Source organism: Humulus lupulus, chromosome 7 (genome assembly GCF_963169125.1).
Source record: "Humulus lupulus chromosome 7, drHumLupu1.1, whole genome shotgun sequence".
NCBI lineage: Eukaryota > Viridiplantae > Streptophyta > Magnoliopsida > Rosales > Cannabaceae > Humulus > Humulus lupulus.
This window is the reverse complement of record NC_084799.1, coordinates 189816523-189836886: the sequence shown is the minus strand read 5'-3', so window position 1 is coordinate 189836886 and position 20364 is coordinate 189816523. Positions and strand designations below refer to the sequence as shown.

The window sequence follows — 20364 nt, the reverse complement described above, 5'->3', positions numbered from 1 at the left end:
TTATATATATAGAATGACGGAATATAACTATTTGGTTATATACCATGTATTTTATCGAAATACAATCTTGGTACCCTATGTTTTTAATAATATTCATCTGGTACCCTGTAATTTAAAATTATGCATATTTAGTATCCTAAACTCAACTTTGAACAATAATATTTTATCAATATGACCAAACTGCCCTCAATGATATATAATTAAGTAATTAAATTTGAATTTAAAACTCGTATAATTAAAGACAATTTGGTCATATTGATAAAATTTAAATTTAGAATACCAAATATGTACGATTTCAAATTACAAGGTACCAGATGAGTATTATTGAAAACATAGGGTACCAAATATGTATTTTGATAAAATACAGGATATCAAATGAGTATTTAACCTACTAATGATGCTAACTTTTTAAGAGGTTAAATTTAAAAGCAAAAACTTTGAAGTTAGGGACCCAAGTGCAAAAAATGGGTTATGTTGAGGATTTTTCAGCAAATAAGACTTTAAATCCAAATAAGATAAAATAAAATATTTTGAATATTTTTTTACTTTCAAACAAAGCCATCGTGTTGTGATTCTTATTGAAGCAATTGTGCTGTTTTTCTCTTATGGCTTGGGGTTTTGCCTTGTCATTGCAGTTTTTCAGACACAGAATGCTTACTTCCTGAGATAGCCATTCACATTGCACTGTAATTTTCTGTTTGTCGTTTTTAATTTTTAGCCAACCAAACACGGCTGTGCTAATTCAATTGGAAGTTACCTACAATAATATGCTACTTTCGATATAAATATTGTAATTTTATGAAATAAAAGTAACAAATCTTCAGAATCTGAATTTAAGGAATTGAAATTGTAAATCATTCAGCCTCTAGATTGTTGAAAGTTACAGTAGTTTGTTGTCTTGAAGTTGAAACATCATAAGCAACAATACTTCAACATCAACATTTATCATAAGCTTTCACAAATTAGGTTCAATTTAACAGGTAATATTTTCTTTTTTTTTTGATCTGTTTCTTCTATTTAAATGTTGAGTTGAGTTTTCCTCTTATGGTGGGTATAAACAGAGAGTAACAAAAGCATAACATAAATTTTAAAACAATGTATAAACAATGTATCATAATCATAACGATTAAGAAAAGCACTTAAAATAATAATATTCTGGGGTATTCGACATACCTCAAACAGAAGAGATATCCAGCAGCCAAAATGTCTAAAATGCTTGATAGTTATTTTCATGAGATCAAGGGAAATTTTCATGCCACCACCAAATTTGTCAACTAGGCCTACCTTAAATCTCAATCATCTTCCTTGTACTGTGGAGACACTTTGACCGAGATGACGAGAGTATGCAAGACCAATAGACCTAAATTGTTTCCTTCTCACTTCTGAAGGATGCAAAATAGCAAGGGGATAGTTATTATTTCGACATGCTTCGATGCTAAGAAACATGTTTGGAAGGAAATTCAATATTTAACTGAGGATTGGCAAATGAAGGTTGAAATGAAATTTGACAAGTTTAATTTATTAAATCTAGTAAAAAGCTGGAGTCACCTCTACAAGTTGTCATGACGGTCCAGTAAGAATGAAAGCATGTAGCAAGCTCTGAGCTGCCTGGGTTTCATCGGGTGTACCAGATATGACTATGATTCTATCACTTGTTCCAGGACGTGGTTCGTGCACAATGACCCGAGCACCTGAAATCTGATTTGAGAGAGCGAGGGGGTAAGGACAAATGTATAGATACAAATGTGGATTCCTGAGAAAACTAAATGCTTCTAACAGCGTGGTTTATGTTTGCTAAAAGGTAGTGACCAAAATACAAATTAAGGAAGCATCATTTAAACATAAATTTCGTGAAGTTGTGCATCTTAATTCAAATCTTCATGTGATAAAGTGGATCCTAAACTTTTTTTATCAATATCGCAAAGTTGATTGTGTTCTCTTATCATAAGTTTAAACAAAATTTCAAAAAAAAAAAATTATATAACAAACTATAATGAGTTCTCGAAACTTCTTTTATTGTATTTAATTTTAATGAGTTCCAAATGTACCCTTACTCCAAACCAAAAACTTAATAACTTTCTTGGCGACAATTTAAGCATAAAGAGTTCCAAATCTTGATGTCCACTTTTTATGATTCATTTTGGTATATATCCCCTTTTCTTTTATAGCTTTATAAATAATACCAGCACATTCATAAATATACTAGCTTTAGTTATATACTGTTACTTTTCGTATAATTTTTTTCTTTTTCAAAAAGACTTTTCGTATAAATTTGATTATACACATATATACACGAAAATATCAATTAAACATGATATATATTTTTATATATAAATATATTCACTGATATTCGTCATTATGATATATAATTTGAAAAGGAGACATCTATTAATCAAAGTCCAAAAATTGGGCCATTTAACTAAGAGCTCCCAATTTTTTTGGGACTTGCTACTTTTTGTTTCATAAAACTACTTGATTGTTATTTTCATTTCAACAGCCTTTAAATAGGCTAAGTATAAGGTATATTCTAGGTATAAACTAATTTACCCATTAATTACATCTTAGCTGTATAACACTAACTAATGAACTTAAAAACACTAACAAATAATTCAGATTATTTCTACACCCTTCCTTCCTTAAGCTGGTGCATACAAGTCCCACATGCTTAGTTGGCACACTTGCTCATCAAAGTTTTCTTTTGATAATCATTTTGTTAGCAAATCAGCAGCTTGTTGTTTTCTTGGCACATAAACAACACAGTTCTTTTTCTTCAATTTTTTTTTTATGAAATGACAATCCACCTCTACATGTTTGGTTCTTTCACGATGAATCGGATTGTGTGCTATATTAATAGCTGATTTATTGTCACTGTATAGTTTCAAAGGATACGCCCTTTGAAGTTGTAGTTCTTCAAGAACTCGTTTGATCTAGATCAATTCACATACTCCTTGAGCAAGAACTCTAAGCTCATCTTCAGCACTGTTTCTTGCGACAATAGGTTGTTTTTTGCTTCTCCAAGTAACAAAGTTTCCCATACCTTGGTACAATATCCAAATGTTGATGTTTTGTCCTCAATTGAATCTGCTCAATCTGCATCTATGAAATCTTCTATGCCTCTTTCTCCATTGTTTTTAAACATCAGACCTTTTACTGGTATCTTCTTTAGATCTCGTATATCCTGTAAACTGTCTCCAAGTGTTTTTCTAAAGGGTTGTACATATACTAACTGACCAAGCTAACTGCAAAGGCAATGTCCGGTCTAGTGCAAGACAAATAGAGATCAATTTTCCCACTAGTCGTTGATACATCCCTTTGTTTACAAGTTTCTCATTTTCTTTCTTCTTGTACTTCCCTTTGGGTTCCACTGGTGTTGTTGCTGGTTTACATCCAAGCGTACCAGTCTTTTTGAGAAGATCAATAACATACTTACGTTGCGAGACTGAAATCCTCTGCTTGGTTCTAGCAACCTCCATCCCAGATAGTATCTCATCTGAACAAGATCTTTTACCTCAAATTCTTGAGCTAGTAGTCTTTTAACTCCTCTATTCCATTAAGGTCATTTTCAGTTAGAATCATATCATCAACATAAATAATAAGAATTACAATCTTACCATCTTGTGAATGTTTAAAGCATTGAGTATGATCCGACTGACCTTGTTTGTACCCATGCTTCTTAATCACTTGATTGAACCTCTCAAACCATGCTCGTGGTAACTGCTTCAAGCCATAGATAGAATTATTAAAGTGACATGCTGTTTCTTTTCCATATTTTCCTTCGAGGCCAAGAGGAATCTTCATATAGACCTCTTCCTCTAAATTTCTGTTTAGAAAGGCGTTCTTAATATCAAGTTGTTGCAATGGCTAATCAAGATTAACAGCTTTTGATAGAAGAATTCTTACTGTGTTTAGTTTTGCCACAAGTGCAAATATCTCTGTGTAGTCCACCCCATAAGTTTGAGTGAACCACTTTGCAAACAGTCTCGCCAAGTCTTTCTATAGTACCATCAGCTTTGTATTTCACTGTGATACCCACTTACATCCTACCACATGCTTGTCTTTCGGCTGAGCAACTATTTTCCAGGTTGCATTTTTTTCCAACGCCCTTATTTCCTCTTCAAATGCTTTCTTCCACTCAAGAATGGACAAGGCTTCATCAATATTTTTTGGAATAACTGTCTCCTCAATTTTGGTAGCAAAGGCTCTAAATTTTGGTGAGTATGCTATAGCACACATACTTAGATATAGGATGTGTAAAGTACAATTCCTCACTCCCTTTTTGCAATGGGCACATCTAATTCTATCACACTCGAACTAGGATTAGGATCAAATGAAATTGGACTCAAAGAATCACTTACACTAGGATTTTTCACTAGTTCAGACACATGGGAGATGAAATCCGTAGCTGGCGGTATTACTTGATGTTTGTCCCGTCATTTAGTATAAACCAACAACTCTTTTCCTGCATTTAATTGGTCTGTCTTTTCCATTTCAGGAGTGTTTTGTTCAGAATTTAAAACCGAGTTAGACTCAATGGGCGGACTGAATTCAGATCCTATCATTGGTAAACAAGTATCCCAACAGTGAGTATCACTAACAATCCCTCCCTGAAGCGAAGTGTTGGGTTAACAAGGTTGCTCTTCATTGAATGAGACGTCTGATGAGACACTAAGGCTACGAGTGAGGGGTTGTAACATTTGTAGCCCTTTAAAAGGTGGAAGAATACCCCGGGAAAATACACTTTCAAGAACGAGGATAAAGTTTGGTATGATTAGGTCCTAAAATATGAACATAGGATGTACAACCAAACGTTTTTAGTGGAATATCTGAGAGTAGGTGAGTCTGAGGATAAATCTTAAGAAGAGAAGAAATTGGAGTTTGATATTGTAAGACACGAGAAGGCATTCTATTGATTAAATAAGTTGTTGTCAAAACAGCTTCTCCCCAAAAAATCTTAGGAACAGTAGTAAACATGAGAACCCTAACAACTTCTAACGGATGTCGATTTTTCCTTTCAATCTCATTTTGTTGGGGAGTACAAACACATGAACTCATTTTGATGGACAATGCCATTAGAGATTAGATAATCACCTAAGATTGAATTAAAACATTCTCTACCATTATCAGTGTGCAGAACTTGGAGATTAGCTTGAAATTGATTTTTAATCATTGAATGAATTTTTTTGAAAGTGGCAGCGGCATCATATTTGTCTTTTAAAAGAAATACCCAAGTTAAACGAGTAAGATCATCTATAAAGGATATAAATCAGCGGGTATTAAAGATATTTGTAACGCAGGATGGCCCCCACATGTTACTATGAATGGGAGTGAAAGGATGAGATGCCTTATAGGGGCGAGAACGAAAAACACTTCAAGTATGTTTTGCAAATTGACACACTTAACATTTAATCATGCTCAAGTGTTTGTTTTGAAACAGACTAGGAAACAGATGTTTCCGATAGGGAAAACTAAGATGTCCTAATTGGTAATGTCATCTCATAATATCAATATTAGAAGCAGTACAACCAAAATGCAGCCTTCTATTACCTTGAGCAAATGGCGGGTCAACGTCATAGTATAGCCCGCTACATTCTCCGGCACTTCCACTTGTCTTCCCCAAGGACAATTCCTAGAAATCACAACGTAAGGGTGAGAATTTTGCAATACAACCTTGATCAAGGGTAAGTTTACTAATTGAGAGGAGATTGCAAGATAGATTTGGCACATGGAGGACGTCTTTAAGAGTAAGTAGAGGAGATAGATAAACGGAACCTTTATCAGCCACAGTTGATAGAGAGCCATCGGCAATTACTATTTTACTAGTACCTGGACAAGGACTATAAGTAATGAACTATTGAGATTGACCAGTCATGTGGTCAAATGCGCCGGAGTTGATGATCCATACGAAGTTTGAGTAGCAAATGCAATAGAAGTGTTTGGAGTGGAGAAAAATCCCAGAGTGTTTAGATTTGGTATGGAGTTGAGCAGCCTATGGAGTTGAGCAATCTGATATGTGGTGAAAGGGAATGCGTCACGCTGAGCACCCATCATAGCGTGCCCTTTAAAATTATTTTCAGCGGTTGAATGGTGAAGATTAAGTTGTTCAAAGTGATGGGAAACAACCTTAGTGGAGGTTTTTGAAATTTCAGAGATGGTGGACTCACAAAGTGGTGTTGAGATCAATTGGCGAAGTGACCATGGTCGATTTTCAATGGTCAGAATGAACAAAAAAAAAGCTACTGAACAAACCAAAAAAGGACAGCAAGGGCAAGAACACGGCGAGGTGCGGAGAAGAAAGACAGATGAAGCCGAGGAAGAGGACGCCGGAAAATGGTCATCGGAGGCTGCACTCACCAGCAAGTGGCGGAGATGGCAACGACTGGAGGTGGCGCGTGGAGCTCACGCGCAGCTTTGATGGGCACCGGATTTTGGGGTTTTGACGATCGGAGGCTGGGCAAACTCACTATGTCGGAGCTGAGAATAGAAGACCACTCCAAAATATTTTTTTAAGATTGAACTTCAAGAGTACCAAACCCTAATTTTTAAGAAATAACTGAGAAAAAAAATTGAAAAAATTCCCAATTTTTTTGCTTCTAAAGCTCTAATACCATGTAGAAAAATATACTCTTTGATTGTTACTAAAGGAATAGCCTTTAAATAGGTCGAGTACAAAGATATATTCTAGGTATAAACTAATTTACACATTAATTACATCTTAGTTGTATAACACTAACTAATGAACGGTAAAACACTAACAAATAATTCAGATTACTTCTACACTACTATTTCTAGAAGGGTGGATACAATGGTTAGGCTCAACCCCATGGTTTGCTCCCGTAAAGTTTGGGGTTAAATTTCTCATAGGACTTGCAATATGTCAGAGTTTCTACCTCCAAAAAATTGTAGGAGGTAGCAGAAGGGCAAGTAATAAAAAAGTTACATTAAAAATAATGGAACTTCTATGGAGATTTCTAAAGCCACATATAGTTATCACAAGGAGAACCATAGTTTTAATGGTTAATTCAAACACAACAAGCTAGAAATCGACTTTGCTAATGTCAATATACTAGTGCACCGACGCTCTAGGATCTTCAGTTCCAGCACTTTCCAAAAACAGCTTGTTGTCTCTCATTTGTCATTTTAGCTATCATCAATAGGTAGCATATATACACAAAACAATGCCAATAAAGGAGTATTATACAAGTATGAGATATGAGTACCTGTCTTAGTCGAGTCAAGTTGTTCCCATTCTCCCCATACACAGAGCCAATAACATTTTCAGGAACTACAATCTCTACGGTTGTATTTGTTACAATAGCTGCTGATTTGCTTCCACTGCTGACACCACATACCAAAGAAATAAAAAAGGCAATCAATAAAAAAAAAGATGTTCTGTATAATTTTTGTTACAATTATGGCCTATGCTACTTCAAGAAACAAATATTTTAATGAAACGACTACTAGATGTGATATATATACACTCTACAAATATCCCAAAAAAAATATCTATTTTATTCCATCAGAACCCACAAGTGGTCTATATTATTTCAATGACTAATTTAAATGTACGTATACAGAATAATGACACGCCAAGAATCGTACCAGAGTAATTATAAAAGATACCCATACTTGCTACTGTATATGACAAGAAATAAACACCATTTTTAGTAGTCAGATTTGGGTACAGAAGTGGTGAATCTAGGGACATTTCGCTCAGCCCAAATATTATCAATTGAGATTTTTTTATAGACAAATTTACAATAACTTGAAAACAAAATTACTTAAATACTAGATTTCCAGCACCAATATACTATATAACTCATCGTCAAAATGAGTTCACATCAACAACTAAATTAAAATAAAAAATAAGGTGCTCTACACACTTGAAATTCAAAGAAGACGAATACTAGCTGATATCTGAAATCAGTGTTACCCAAAGCTTTAAATCTGTTTAAAAAGGCATTTTTGAGGCGCCTCAAATTGAGGCGGGAAAAAAACGCATCAAAGCGTGTGCTAGCTAGGCAGAAGTGAGGCGCTTGTTGGGGCGGCTGAGGCGGATTATTGAGAGTGGCGTATGCCTCTGGTTTGTATTTTCGTAATGGGCTTTTTTATGCTCAAAAAGGCCCAAAATCACATTAAAACATAACTGATCTTAAATAGACCTCATAACTTATTTGAAATAGGCCCAATAAAACTTGAAACAAATTAAATTAGATTTAAATAGACCCAATAAAAGTTAAATCCAATAAAGTTAATTTTATTTTAGAAATTTAGACAATTTATGAGATATTTATGTTTGAGTTTTATGATACATTTTATGGTATGTTCGAGTGTTATGACAATTCTTATTCTATGTTTGAGTGTTTGAGTTTTATAAGACACATTCATCTTATTTTATATCTTTAGGTGTTCTAATAAATTTTTTTTAATTAAATATGTGAGGCTTACGCCTCGCCTCACAAAAATAAAAAGCCTTGAGGCTTAAAGTGCTATTTTAAAGATTTAAGATGGTTTCTTTGTTCAGTGAACTAATCAAATTCACTATTTGGTGGCTTCTGTCAGCAGTCCAGCTTCTATTAAATTATAAATCAGCATAATCTGGTAACTTTTATGCACTATAACTGAATTACCTACCTTCCCAGTTCCAAGCCACCTTTTAGAGAAGTTAATCCCCTACTAGCATCAGAGAATCCCCTGATAGCATCAGAGAAACCCCTGCCAGCATCAGATAATCCCCTGCCAGCATCAGAGAAACCCCTGCTGGCATCAGAGAATCCCCTAACAGCATTAGAGAATCCCCCGCCAGCTTCAGAGAATCCCCTTGTACTAACTCCAGCCATCATCTGCAGATCAACTAGTAAAAATTATTGAAAAGATCGAAGACATAGATTAAAAAAAAAAAAGACATCTTTACCTGTGATTCCCATTGTCTTGGTGAAGAAGGATGATCTAAAGTGTGAGAAAGTCCAAGATGATCTAAGCCTTTACTAAGTGTAGAATGTTGAGTGAAACTATGAGTAACACCAATTGGTGGTGAAGTATTTATTCCAGGAGGAGCAGGGTCCCTCATCCTTGCGTAGGGACTAGTATTAGTTAGCAAAGACGAAGCATTCCTTGTTGCAGCACTGTTTACTATACTGGATAGAAGGTTATCCCGTAATCTACCAGTGGCATTGTACAATGCGTCTTGTACACTTGAAAAATCTCCTGAAATCTGTTGATGAAGAAATTGTTACAGAAAACAAAGATCTTGTTAACTTGTGTAACCAAACAATGAAAATCTTTACCAAGTAGAACTTGATTAATCAAATGAAGAAATTTCAGCAGCAAAAAAAAATCAAATAAAGAAATATACTCATATTGTTTATCACAAATATCTCAAATCTCAATACCATATAGAGTTGTAAGACATATGTTCATATTGTATCTACACAGACATCTCAAATTCCAACACCATATAGCGGGTGAATCTCAAAATATCTTTAATACAAAGAAAGAGTTGTAATGGACTTTGTACATGAAATGATTTTCCAGCAGATGAAAATAAGGTTGAAGTAGAATCAAAGCATTGGTGAATAAAGAAAATAAGTTGAGAAAACATCTTATTCTGAAAAATCATTAATGCACAAAATTGAATGAACAGCAACATTTTTTTTTTTTTAAAAGAGACTGACGCGTTCGTCATAGCCTGACCTCGTCTCAAATTTATTAAGAGCCCTCACCTTTGGCGGAGGAATACCGTGGTAACAAAACAAGCAGGCCACCAAACCACCCACAACAGAACCCCTCCCCCCAACATTAATTGAATGAACAGCAACATACTGATATATAACTTTCTATGAAATGAAAAAGGAAAATATATATATAATTTTCCTTCACTATATTTTTTAAATAATAAACGGATGAACAATAGGTAAATAGGATGAGACTCCTGATAAAACGGAATACTATTTTTTATAAAAACAGAGAATAGGATAAAGAATTTTGCACAGCCAATAAAAAAAAGCATTAAAAGTATATGACAATCTTCGAAGCTTGGGCCTAAATATTGAAAAATGTAGTGAAAAAGATTATTCAACAAATCCCTTCTTCATACTTCAGAATCAGAAAATTGGAAAAACAAATTATATAAGCAGTAATCACTTATTTAAGCTAAAGAAAAAGACGTCACCGCACCTGTACCACTACATCCTTCTCTGTGACACACTTTGGGACCTGGTCACCCCCTATCACTCTTATGTTAGCACCAGTTACCTTCCGCATTTCAGAAACTATTGCACCTCCTTTACCCAATAAACAACCAACTTGATTTGATGGGACAACAAGCCGTGCAGTAACAGATGAACCTTTATTGCCAGAATCTTGTCCCTTTTCAGAGCTAGCCTCTAAAAACCTAGAGAAAACGAGAACCACAGCCTTTTGAGCTGGCGAATACCTTGATTCAGGGTTCTGCATAAAGTGAGGCAAATCCAATTGAAGAACATATAAGAAACACATACACTTGTACTTTGGCAGATTTAAAAGGTGGAAATCAATGTAAAAAAACAAAAACAAAAACAAAAAACACAGAATGGCAAACCTCTGATGCAGAAACCGTTATTAATCGTTCATCACAATCAGCCAATGACACTCCAACACTTACATTAGCACCAGTATCACTCTGAAGAGCCCTGATAACTGAGCCACCCTTTCCAATTACACTCCCAACCCTATCATTTTCACAAAGAATTCTGAATGAAACTTCCTGTGGTTGCATTTTTTCTTCAAGTGCCGTGATCCTTTCAGACTCTAATGCCAAGGGGCGAACCCCGGAAACATAGCTGATGGAGCTGGTAGGCAGACTGAGGGAGCTAGTAGTATAAGTAGGCAGCATCAAATTTCTGTGAGAAAGATGTTCCATACGCAGATCAGGCAAGGTTTCTTGAGGAACTACTGCCTCAAGTTGTCTGTTTCCAACAGCTTTTGTCTTATCAACCGATGGACAATCTTGAACACGCCGAGAGACCGCAACAAGTGCTTTCTTAACAGCCAAAACATTCCCTTCTATCTGTGAGCACAAAATTACATTCACATTCACAAAAGGAATCAAGCAGACCAAATCAAAGACATACAACCCCCAACCCCCAACCCCCCCCCCCACACAAAATGACTCTTGATCGCAATCATAAAAAGAGCACAAAAGTTTCTCATTCAATAATAATTTTAACAAGTTTTTTTAACTCCCACATGTACAATACCATAAGTTAATGATAATTTAACTAAATCAACAATAAATTCCAAAACTTTCTCAACCCAAATAGCAAAAAGTGAAAAATTACCTCGATCATCTCATCAGTGGAGGCAGCACAAGCCGGCAACTTCTCAGTCAAAACCCTAATTTTACACCCGCTGTCCTTTCTTATCTTCTCCACAATCTTCCCTCCCTTCCCAATCACGGACCCGGCCTGCGCAGCATCCGCCAGCAACCGGCACGACACGACACCAATACTGGCACCAACAGCGCCGCTCTCGGCCGCAACCTCAAGAATCCGATCAAAAACCTTCAGCAGCGCCTCCTGCGCCTTGGACACTTCCATCTCTTCCCCTCCTCCATCGCCACCACCTCCAACTGGACTCTTCAGCGAAATTTTGGCCACCACAGCGCTCGGCGCAACCACCGCCACTACCCGGTCGGGGGACTCTGCCGGGGCATTCTCGACCCGAATCTTGGACCCGGTGGCCTGCTGGAGCTGCTTGATCACGCTCCCGGACTTCCCAATGACGCCTCCGATCCTCGACGCGTGGCATAGCAAGCGGAAGGCCACGTGTCCCGGGGGAACGACAAGGGGTTGTTGTTGCTGCTGCTGCAAAGGAGGCTTCTTGGATCGTTTAGAGGATCCGTTAAGAGAGCTCGGGTCGTCCATTCTGTTGTCTGTGAAGGGTATGGAACGCTTCGCTGGGAGAGTTGCAGAACCACTTCCCATAATCTCACTGTACGGGACCACACACTCTCTGTAAATATACAGTTTCTCGCTCTGTAGTTATCTATATAAATTTCTGTAGTTTTTTTTTCTTGTAGTTTCTCTCGGTCTCCAAGGGGAGCGGAGACTTTCTTTCGTCTTCGTATGAGAGAGAAAGGGTTGGATGAAGAAGACGAAGAGAGAGAAAGTGGGCCTTTATTTTTATTTTATTTTTGTTGCTAAATTGCGCCGTGGAACTGGGGATAGGGTGCGCCGTGCGCTGAGAGGTAGTATTACTCCTACCTATATGGTTGTGCACGTGAGTCGCATTTCGTCATCGGCAAATCGGGGAACACGCGCGAGTGCATTTTCACGCTTGGGGCTTAGAGTTATTTTTATTTGCACAAATGTACAAACATGCTATTTTATAAATTTTATTTATTTAGGGTGATTCTTATTTTATTTTATATTAGTTTCTTTTCCTAAGGTATACATTAATTTATGTGGTTTTAAGTTTGTAAAGCTCTTGAAAATAGGGGTTCTTTCATCAAAATTGGACAAAGATATCTTAGAAAGACAAAAGGAGGTATAAAATAGATATTCATTTTCCCTTTTATAAAAAGAAAAGAAAAGGATTACAGCCAAACTTATAGAATTTTAAAATAAATATACATATATATAACACTTGATTTCCTATGTCCTAAACTAGGGTGCAAGTTGCTCTCCAACAACTCTTTTTTTTTACAACTTACCATTAATTACATAGTTGAAAATAAGGCATTACCTCCCATGCCTAACCTCTCTTCATTAAGCCCCAACTATAATGTGAGCAAACAAGCATAACAGAAAATTTAAAACAAAGTTGACAAATGATTAATGCACTCAAATATTAGATAAAAAAATTTAACTCACAGACTTAGCTTATCTTTTCAACTAATTGCATTAGATGAGACTTATTATGTTGAAAAGACATGTTATGTTAGTGAGTAAAATTTTAGTGTGATATTTGAGTGCACGTATTACTAGTTGATAAATTTATGGTCAACTCTAATGTCCTGAGTTCAAACTTCATATCCAGGATTCACTTTCTGCTGCACATCTCCATAACTCTCCAACTCTTCTATGTCCTCTGGGCTCCCCAGAAAGAGAGGCAGCCTCTGGTGTAGCTTCACTGGCTGAATCGAGAGAATCCGGTGCTTACCATCGGATCCTCGGCCTCCTGCTTGCTCCACAAGGAAGCTAAGAGGGTTTGCTTCGTATACTAATCGAAGATGGTCTCTTGGATTCATGGCAATTCCACCATATAAGAGTGTTCTATGGAGATCAGCCACTAAAGAACAGATGTAACGAGCCGAGTACTTCTTAGGGTACTTGCCTTTCCCTTGCCTTACAGTGTCTATGTATTTTCTTAATCCTTCAGGCCAGTCAAAGTACCGAGCGTCGTTTACAGAATATATTTGGCCTGAAGAACAGAAGATCTGTCATCAATTGAATATGTCTAGCATTCTTATTGATTATCTTCAAACCAAATGAAAAGGGAATATTTTGGCAATCAGATAGGTTTATTTACTCGTTTGGAATACAGGATTATAATAATGACAGTTGCAACTTCTTCTTTTGATAATATACATAATATCAATACTGAACTAGGAGCAACTTAAATCCCAGATGTCCTAATATTTCAAATGATACCTGAAATTTAAAAATTCTTAATTTTTATCTAAGTTTTATGTGGTTTCATCTATACAAGAGCTAAAGTTTCACATCTTTAAGGTCTCCATCAGAGCAAGTATCATTTGTTTTCACCCAAACTGATTTGTACAAAAACTAAAACTCCACAGCTTAAAGGTTTCCAACAGAGAAACAACTTTTTTCTTTTCATTTACTAAGAAGAAAAAAAGCATGAATGTTATCACAATGCACAACATCTTATCTTGACGATTCATTAGAGAAGATGTTGAACAGCACAACACAAAAAAATAAAGTAATTGCGTTATTATAGAACCACAACACATCAAGCACTCAATAATATTTTGATAAGTAGAAGAGTTTTACAGCAAAATTTATTAGAATAACAGCAATTGTAACTTTTTATAATCTCAAGTCTTTTGGAGCAGATTGCAAGCAATCTTATAGGCACTGGCTTAATAGGTATTACACAATGGATACAATTGTTTCTTTCCTTTAGATTTTATTATTTGGTTGAGATAACTACATAAATCTTATCTACTGAATTTTAAAAATCAAACACATAATTCAACGTATGATATTTCAACAAGTAGAAGACTAAAAGGGTTACCTCGAGGAGGAATTTTAATGCTAGGATGTGTGAGAATGAAATCTCCAGTTGAATGATCCAGTGTGAATGCATGAGTTCCTGAACCGAAACTGGTGCAGAATATTGTGGCAGACGAATAGAGAACATAGCCTGCAGCCACAAGTCTAGTTCCACTCTGAAGAGAATTCAGTATAGCCTTCTCCTCCCTGGGAATATGATCCAATTCCACAAGGCGTTTATAAATCCCAAAGATGGTTCCGGTGGGAATAGAGGCATCTATGTTTCGAGAACCATCTAGAGGATCTGTTACCACCACAAATGGTCCATCATCACTTATCCAAATGGGAGCATCATCTTCTTCAGAAGCCATGACCGCGACTTTCCCAGATTTTCTAAGTGATGACAGGATGATTTCGTTCTGTGAACAAAGAGAGTTAAGTAAGGAAAACCAGTGTAAGGAGTTGAAGAGGTAAAAAAAAAAGCTACTCAATGCATAGGAGCCCAAACTAAAGAACACAAAATCAGCAACAGACATGATAATTTAGTTAAATAAGCTTGTGGACTCATTAAAGAATTTTGTTAAAAATCAAATTGAAATGACTTCCACTATAGAAAGAAACAAAGAGCCACAACTGAAACCATTACTCTTTAACTCTAATTTCATGAACACAACAGAGACCATGTAGGAATGCTCAATGAACCATTTACCACAGGTGATGTCACCAAAGAATTGAGAACATGATAAAAGTATAACTCAAATATGTAAGTTCTTTGAATAGAGTCTATGGTTATTAAAGAATTCATACAAGTAGAATTAGCACTTAGATAGTTAAAAAAACAAGGGTATATACCTTTTTAGCCCATTTATTTTGTCTCATTAATTGTTTGAACAATGTATTTTGACAAATTTATATTTAGACTATTTTATAAAATAGTTTATATAAATCCTAAAACCAATTTTGATGAATACAAAATTGAATATAACAAGACACGCAAAATGATTTTTTTTGTTTTAAATTGTTAGTTTGATGAATTATTTGTAATTTCAACTTAACACGTACATTTGTCACATCAGGAGTCTAAACAGTTAATTATACAAAACATTAGTCCAAAAAGTTATAAACCCAAACAAAAATAAAAATATAGAAAATGTACTGTACTAAACAGCTTACAGCAAAGAAAATAATATGGAAGTTAAAGCACACAAAAACCCATAACATATAATTTCAAAGGAATCCAAATTGATAGCAAATCAAAGGTCATGAGCGTCCAAGTTTGAAGTGAACATCACTGCTTCTTGTAATTCTAATTGCAAAAATAGTGTGATAATTCATTAAAGTCCGAATTTTTTAGCCTGTTTTGCTCGAGAAAATCTCCATAACTGATTCGTACTCACCGAGACGATATCGAGCGGCTTTGGCGCGTCCCTGTCTGAGGCACCGGCCGGAGCCGCCGGCGTGTTGAGGGCGAGACTCGAATTGAAAGGAGAAGCCACAAGAGCTGCAATTCTCTTGCAAGCGTATTGGATATGGTGAATCAGTACAATCAGATCATCTCCCGCGTCGATTCCTCCCTTGCCCACATACTCAATCAGAGTAGAAAACCCATTTTCGGCGGTAGTTGAGGAAGAAGAAGAGCCTGTAACCGCCTTTGGTATTCGAAGACCGATCTCTGAAATAGACGCCATTAATCTTGGGGTGTAAGGTGATGTTCCTCGCAGTGAAAACAGGTTCCTTGGTTGGAAAATTTGCCGTTTGGAGTGGAAAAGCAGAGATGGGCATGAAGGAGATGATGAAGATGTTACCGTTGGGTGGGTTTGCATATTATATGTATGTAGATGTATATATATACATAGGAGAGAGAAAGATATTGAGAGAGGGGTTATAGGAGTTGACGAGAATGGTGATGATGTTATTGTTAAGGATGATATTTGTGATGGTAGTTAGTAGAAGTTTTCAGTTCATGTTTGGATAAGGGGATTTTGGTTTGAGTAGGCTATTGTAGTGTGGATTCTAATCTGCTCTGTAAAATAGTGTCTTAATCTGTCTAACATATAACTTGCATGATGATCTTCCATCATTTTTATTATTTTCAATGAAATGATTCATGGTTCAAAAAATATATATATTGCAAGTTAACACTTGTAATACTCGTTTAATAACAAAATAAACACCAATTAATATAAATGTAAAAATATAGGACCGTTCGTTAACTATTAAAAAAGTGATTTTATATTTTTTAAAATAAAAAAATGGAAATATAATGCAAAAAGTGAATTTGAGAATGGGAACTTAAAACAATTCTCTTGATTAGTTCAAATTTTTAAACTATTTTATTACCTTCATATTAAGTATTTCTACACTTTCTTAGATCACTCAACTACTTAAAACGAAACACCAGGTAAGTTCATTTTTGTTTCTTATTTTTTAAAATTTTAATAAAATTTTGAAAATAACATTTTTATACTTTCATATTTTTTTAAAACCATTTTCCTCTCCAACCTTGGCCAGTTTTCTGTTTCCCCAGAGACTTCATTGTTATCTACTCCACTATCACTTGCTATTAGCTTTCATGGCTACTTTAGGTATCATTTTATCGTCTCCATTAGGGATGAGCATAAAATCTGAAAAACTGACTACACCTACCTTCCGAACATAAAAAAAAAAACAAAACCGAACACTGAAAAAACCGTTAACGGCGTAAACCGCCACTGTTCGGTTGGTTTGAAAAATCTATGTGGACCGACCGGTTTGAACTCAAACCGACCGAACTTATAAATATGTATAGGTTATGTTATACATATGGACTTTTAATTATGTTTTCAAACTTTCAAATTTGTGAATGTAACTATGTTCTATGTATTTATGTTTTAAAAAAGCACCAAAATAGATTCCAACAATCCAAAAATTTTAGTTTTTTTTTTACTAAAACTTTCTAAAAAATTATGGAATTTTTTTTAAAAAAAAATTTAACTTCAGTTTGGTCGGTTTAACCGACCAAACCACAATCCAAAACGGTCGGTTTTTTTCTTTAATTGGTTTTGACGGTCGGTTTTTAGATTGCACCAATCTGGACTGAAAACTAAATTCTTTATTTAATAATATGAAAAAGCCACCCAAACTGTAACGCCCTACTTCCTTAGAGTTGTTACAAGGTGAATTTAAAAACGTGCATTCAACTCGCTAATCGAGGTTTTAGGTCAAATAGTGTAATTAAGCCATAAACAGAAAAAAAAAAAAAAAAAAAACTTTAGAAATAATTCAATTTCAATGAAAATCATAAAAGTTTGACACCTGGGATCCCAAAATACAGTTTAGAAACATTTACATCATATAAATTGAACCAAGTCGACTAAACGACAAAATCTAAGTTTATTTACAACCATCTCCCAAAATCCACTGGCTGTGGCAGCCAGGCTGGCCCAACATGTACACGCCGCCTCACGCCTGCTACACTCATGGTTGGTTGGCTTTCTCCTTACCCTTACCTGCACCATAGAGCATCTGTGAGCCGAAGCCCAGCAAGAAAACCCACAAACAGATAACATATGCAAAACATACACCAAGCATATATAAGCAGGCCACCAATGGGCTAAACACATACGGCCTAGTCGTCCCAGGCGCTTACCAGGCCCTGGGTTCGCGGTCCACACCGTGAGGATATCCCAGGTATCCTTTAGGGACTCGCCCTGGCAACTCGCACTCCACGTGCTCAACGCTGCTCCCGACCCCTTGCCGTACTTGGCCTTGCACTCAACGTGCCTCACGCCGTTCCCGGCCCTTTGTCGTTCCCGGCCCCTGCCGACCTCGGCCTACACCGTTCCCGGCTCTTGTCGATCATTCACATAATTGCACTCATAGCATAATAAACAAGTACAAAATACTAACTGTTATCCAAAAAACAGGCACGGATGACGTGGCAGGCGATTTCTGAACACGTGGCTGACACCTGGCAGAGTTCTGTTAGAGTATCGACCAGTAAGACATAACAGGCGCGGCGGTTGAGTTTTCCTCACAACCAGCATGGTCGCACACTCCGCATATTTCAAAATGATCTTGGGTGAATCAAAGTCAATCCCGAGATTATCTCCCATGATTCCTGCTTATCCGATTAATTAGAAGATAATATCTGTAGCAAATCCATGTAATCCTCCTTGAGCCTATAAATAGAAAAAGATGGCTCAAGGAAGGGACTTTTGGCTATTAGATTAGCAATTGTACTGTTTATCTCTCTCAGGTCTGTGAAACTCGGAGAACCCTAGTTCTTTGATCACTCCTTTAAGATCTCATATCAATAATAGCTCAAGTGAACGTAGGTTATTACCAGTTTCTGGGGCCGAACCACTATAAATTCTTGTGTACTTTACTGTTTTTGTCATTATATTCATTCCAACATATCTGTCCACATCAAGCATTTTGACTCCGTGTCAGTTGACCAAAACAATGGTCAACATTCTGGTGCTTTCATTGAGAGCTTGATACGATATTGTTGAAGCATAAATGGCGAAAACAACAAAGAAGACTGGGCAGGCGACTGGCGCTGCACCATCTCAACTGCCTCCTCCTCCAAACGTGACCGAAGATGAGCCACATTTGGAATTTGATGAGGAAGAACTGGATTCCGAGACGCTGAGGAATACCGTGGGGGTATTGCAGGATGTTGCAGGATGAACTGGCCAATCTGAGGGCCAGCCAAGAAAGTGTTGCTGAAGTTATGGCGCGGCAGCAACAAGAAATTGAGCGACAACGCCAGGAATTGAGTGAAAGACAGGCGGAGATGGACCGCCGTCAGAGGGAGGCCATGGCAGCCCTCGAGGCAGCCCTACAGTTGGCTAGGAATCAGGCTGCACCTGCCTCACAACCTGAGCAACCTTCAAATGGGCCACCCCAAAGGGGTCCCAATCCTAGCCCGCTGATCCAGCCCTCGAGCCCCCAGAGGCCCGAGCAGCCACCAATGCCTCAAGAGGATGTCCCACCAAGGGATCCTGAAGCGCAGCCTCCATCCTAGGCTGGTCGAGACATTCCCCCACAGCCCTAGACGCCATAGGGGTAAAGGACTAAACCCCCGAGCAGAGGGCAGTGTCCTTCTGTCAACAGATGGAACTCAGAGATAAGCTCTGCGGTCCGGGGCCCCCACGACATGATAATGCACGGGGACTGTAACACCCTGGATAGCCAGGACCGCTACACTGTGTGTTTATAAAGTGCCAAACTCGCTAATCAAGTCATTAAAGTAAAAACGTGTTATTGAAACAGTAGAGGAACTAGGGTTAAAAGCGTTTTGGTCTCAAAAGATACATTTTCACTGCTAAACATTGTTTATGTACATGGGATCCCAAAAATGACAGTTTAAAAGCCATACTACAAAAATTACAAAGTTTATATACATTAACAGCCATACTAAGGCAAAATGAGCAGTTAGGTGATCTCCGTCCTGACACACTCCTCGATCGTGGTGATCGAACGGCTGGCTATGTACATTTCACCTCGGGGCTCTCCACCTCAGGCCTGGTCCAACTTGCCCTTGCCTTTACCTGCACCACGTAGCACCCGTGAGCCAAGGCCCAGCAAGAACACACATCAATAATAGAGCATGCACATTTAGCTGTCAAGTCAATCTTACATATAGCATCTCATAAACTTAAGCATATCAATAGTCAAGTATCTCATATACAAAGTATATCAATAGTCAAGTATCTCATATACAAAGCATATCAGCTCATAACACAATATACAGACGATAACCAGGGCTAGCGCTCACAAGCTGCTCCCTCTGTTATCCTTTCGTTTCTGGCTCCCAGTGGCCAATTCGCGTCCCATGCGCTAAATTCATGAACGGTACTCTTAGACCGCTTACACGTGTCCCTTGGCATAATACCAACGATGACACAAAACAATTCTCGGGAGCACTTAGTCCCATCACAATCATACATTCGGGTGCAGTGTTCTTACCTTTCAATTCGCTGGTTTCCGATATCATGTAGCCACAAGCACGGTCCTCTATCCCGAGCTTCTCCAAAGTCCTAATCAAACACAAATATAATATTCCTTGTCAATAACCAATCCAAGACTACCTTCCCGGTACCTAATCCACACTCTCGGAACCCCCAAAACCCTAGAACAACATCCCGGAGACATCCCCCGAACCCCC

General features: G+C 37.2%; 2 protein-coding genes across 9 annotated transcripts in view; both read right to left on the bottom strand.

The window, feature by feature from the left end:
- Nucleotides 1–12136, bottom strand: part of LOC133788961 (KH domain-containing protein HEN4) — a 47571-nt gene extending 35435 nt beyond the window's left edge. For 6 of the 8 annotated variants that reach the window (XR_009873430.1, XR_009873425.1, XR_009873429.1 and 3 more), the window contains exons 1-8: nucleotides 11316–12136; nucleotides 10577–11044; nucleotides 10174–10446; nucleotides 8912–9211; nucleotides 8632–8840; nucleotides 7218–7335; nucleotides 1549–1698; nucleotides 1174–1382 (exon numbers count right to left, since the gene is read on the bottom strand). Coding sequence is in view for 2 of the 8 variants with exons in the window: in XM_062226648.1 (XP_062082632.1) it covers nucleotides 1561–1698; nucleotides 7218–7335; nucleotides 8632–8840; nucleotides 8912–9211; nucleotides 10174–10446; nucleotides 10577–11044; nucleotides 11316–11960 (2151 nt within the window). In the remaining 6 variants the exon portion in view is untranslated. Of the gene's footprint in view, nucleotides 1–1060; nucleotides 1383–1548; nucleotides 1699–7217; nucleotides 7336–8631; nucleotides 8841–8911; nucleotides 9212–10173; nucleotides 10447–10576; nucleotides 11045–11315 lie in introns of those variants that run through there. The other 2 variants (XM_062226648.1, XM_062226649.1) reach the window with 2 other exon arrangements.
- Nucleotides 12137–12523: 387 nt separating this feature from the next.
- LOC133788963 (fructose-1,6-bisphosphatase, chloroplastic) lies at nucleotides 12524–16251 on the bottom strand. Its single transcript, XM_062226650.1, has 3 exons — nucleotides 15611–16251; nucleotides 14236–14632; nucleotides 12524–13398 (listed from the first exon to the last, which is right to left on the bottom strand). Exons 1-3 carry the CDS (start codon nucleotides 16034–16036, stop codon nucleotides 12998–13000), a joined length of 1224 nt encoding a protein of 407 aa, XP_062082634.1. The 5' UTR covers nucleotides 16037–16251; the 3' UTR covers nucleotides 12524–12997.
- Between the last annotated feature and the right edge of the window lie 4113 nt (nucleotides 16252–20364).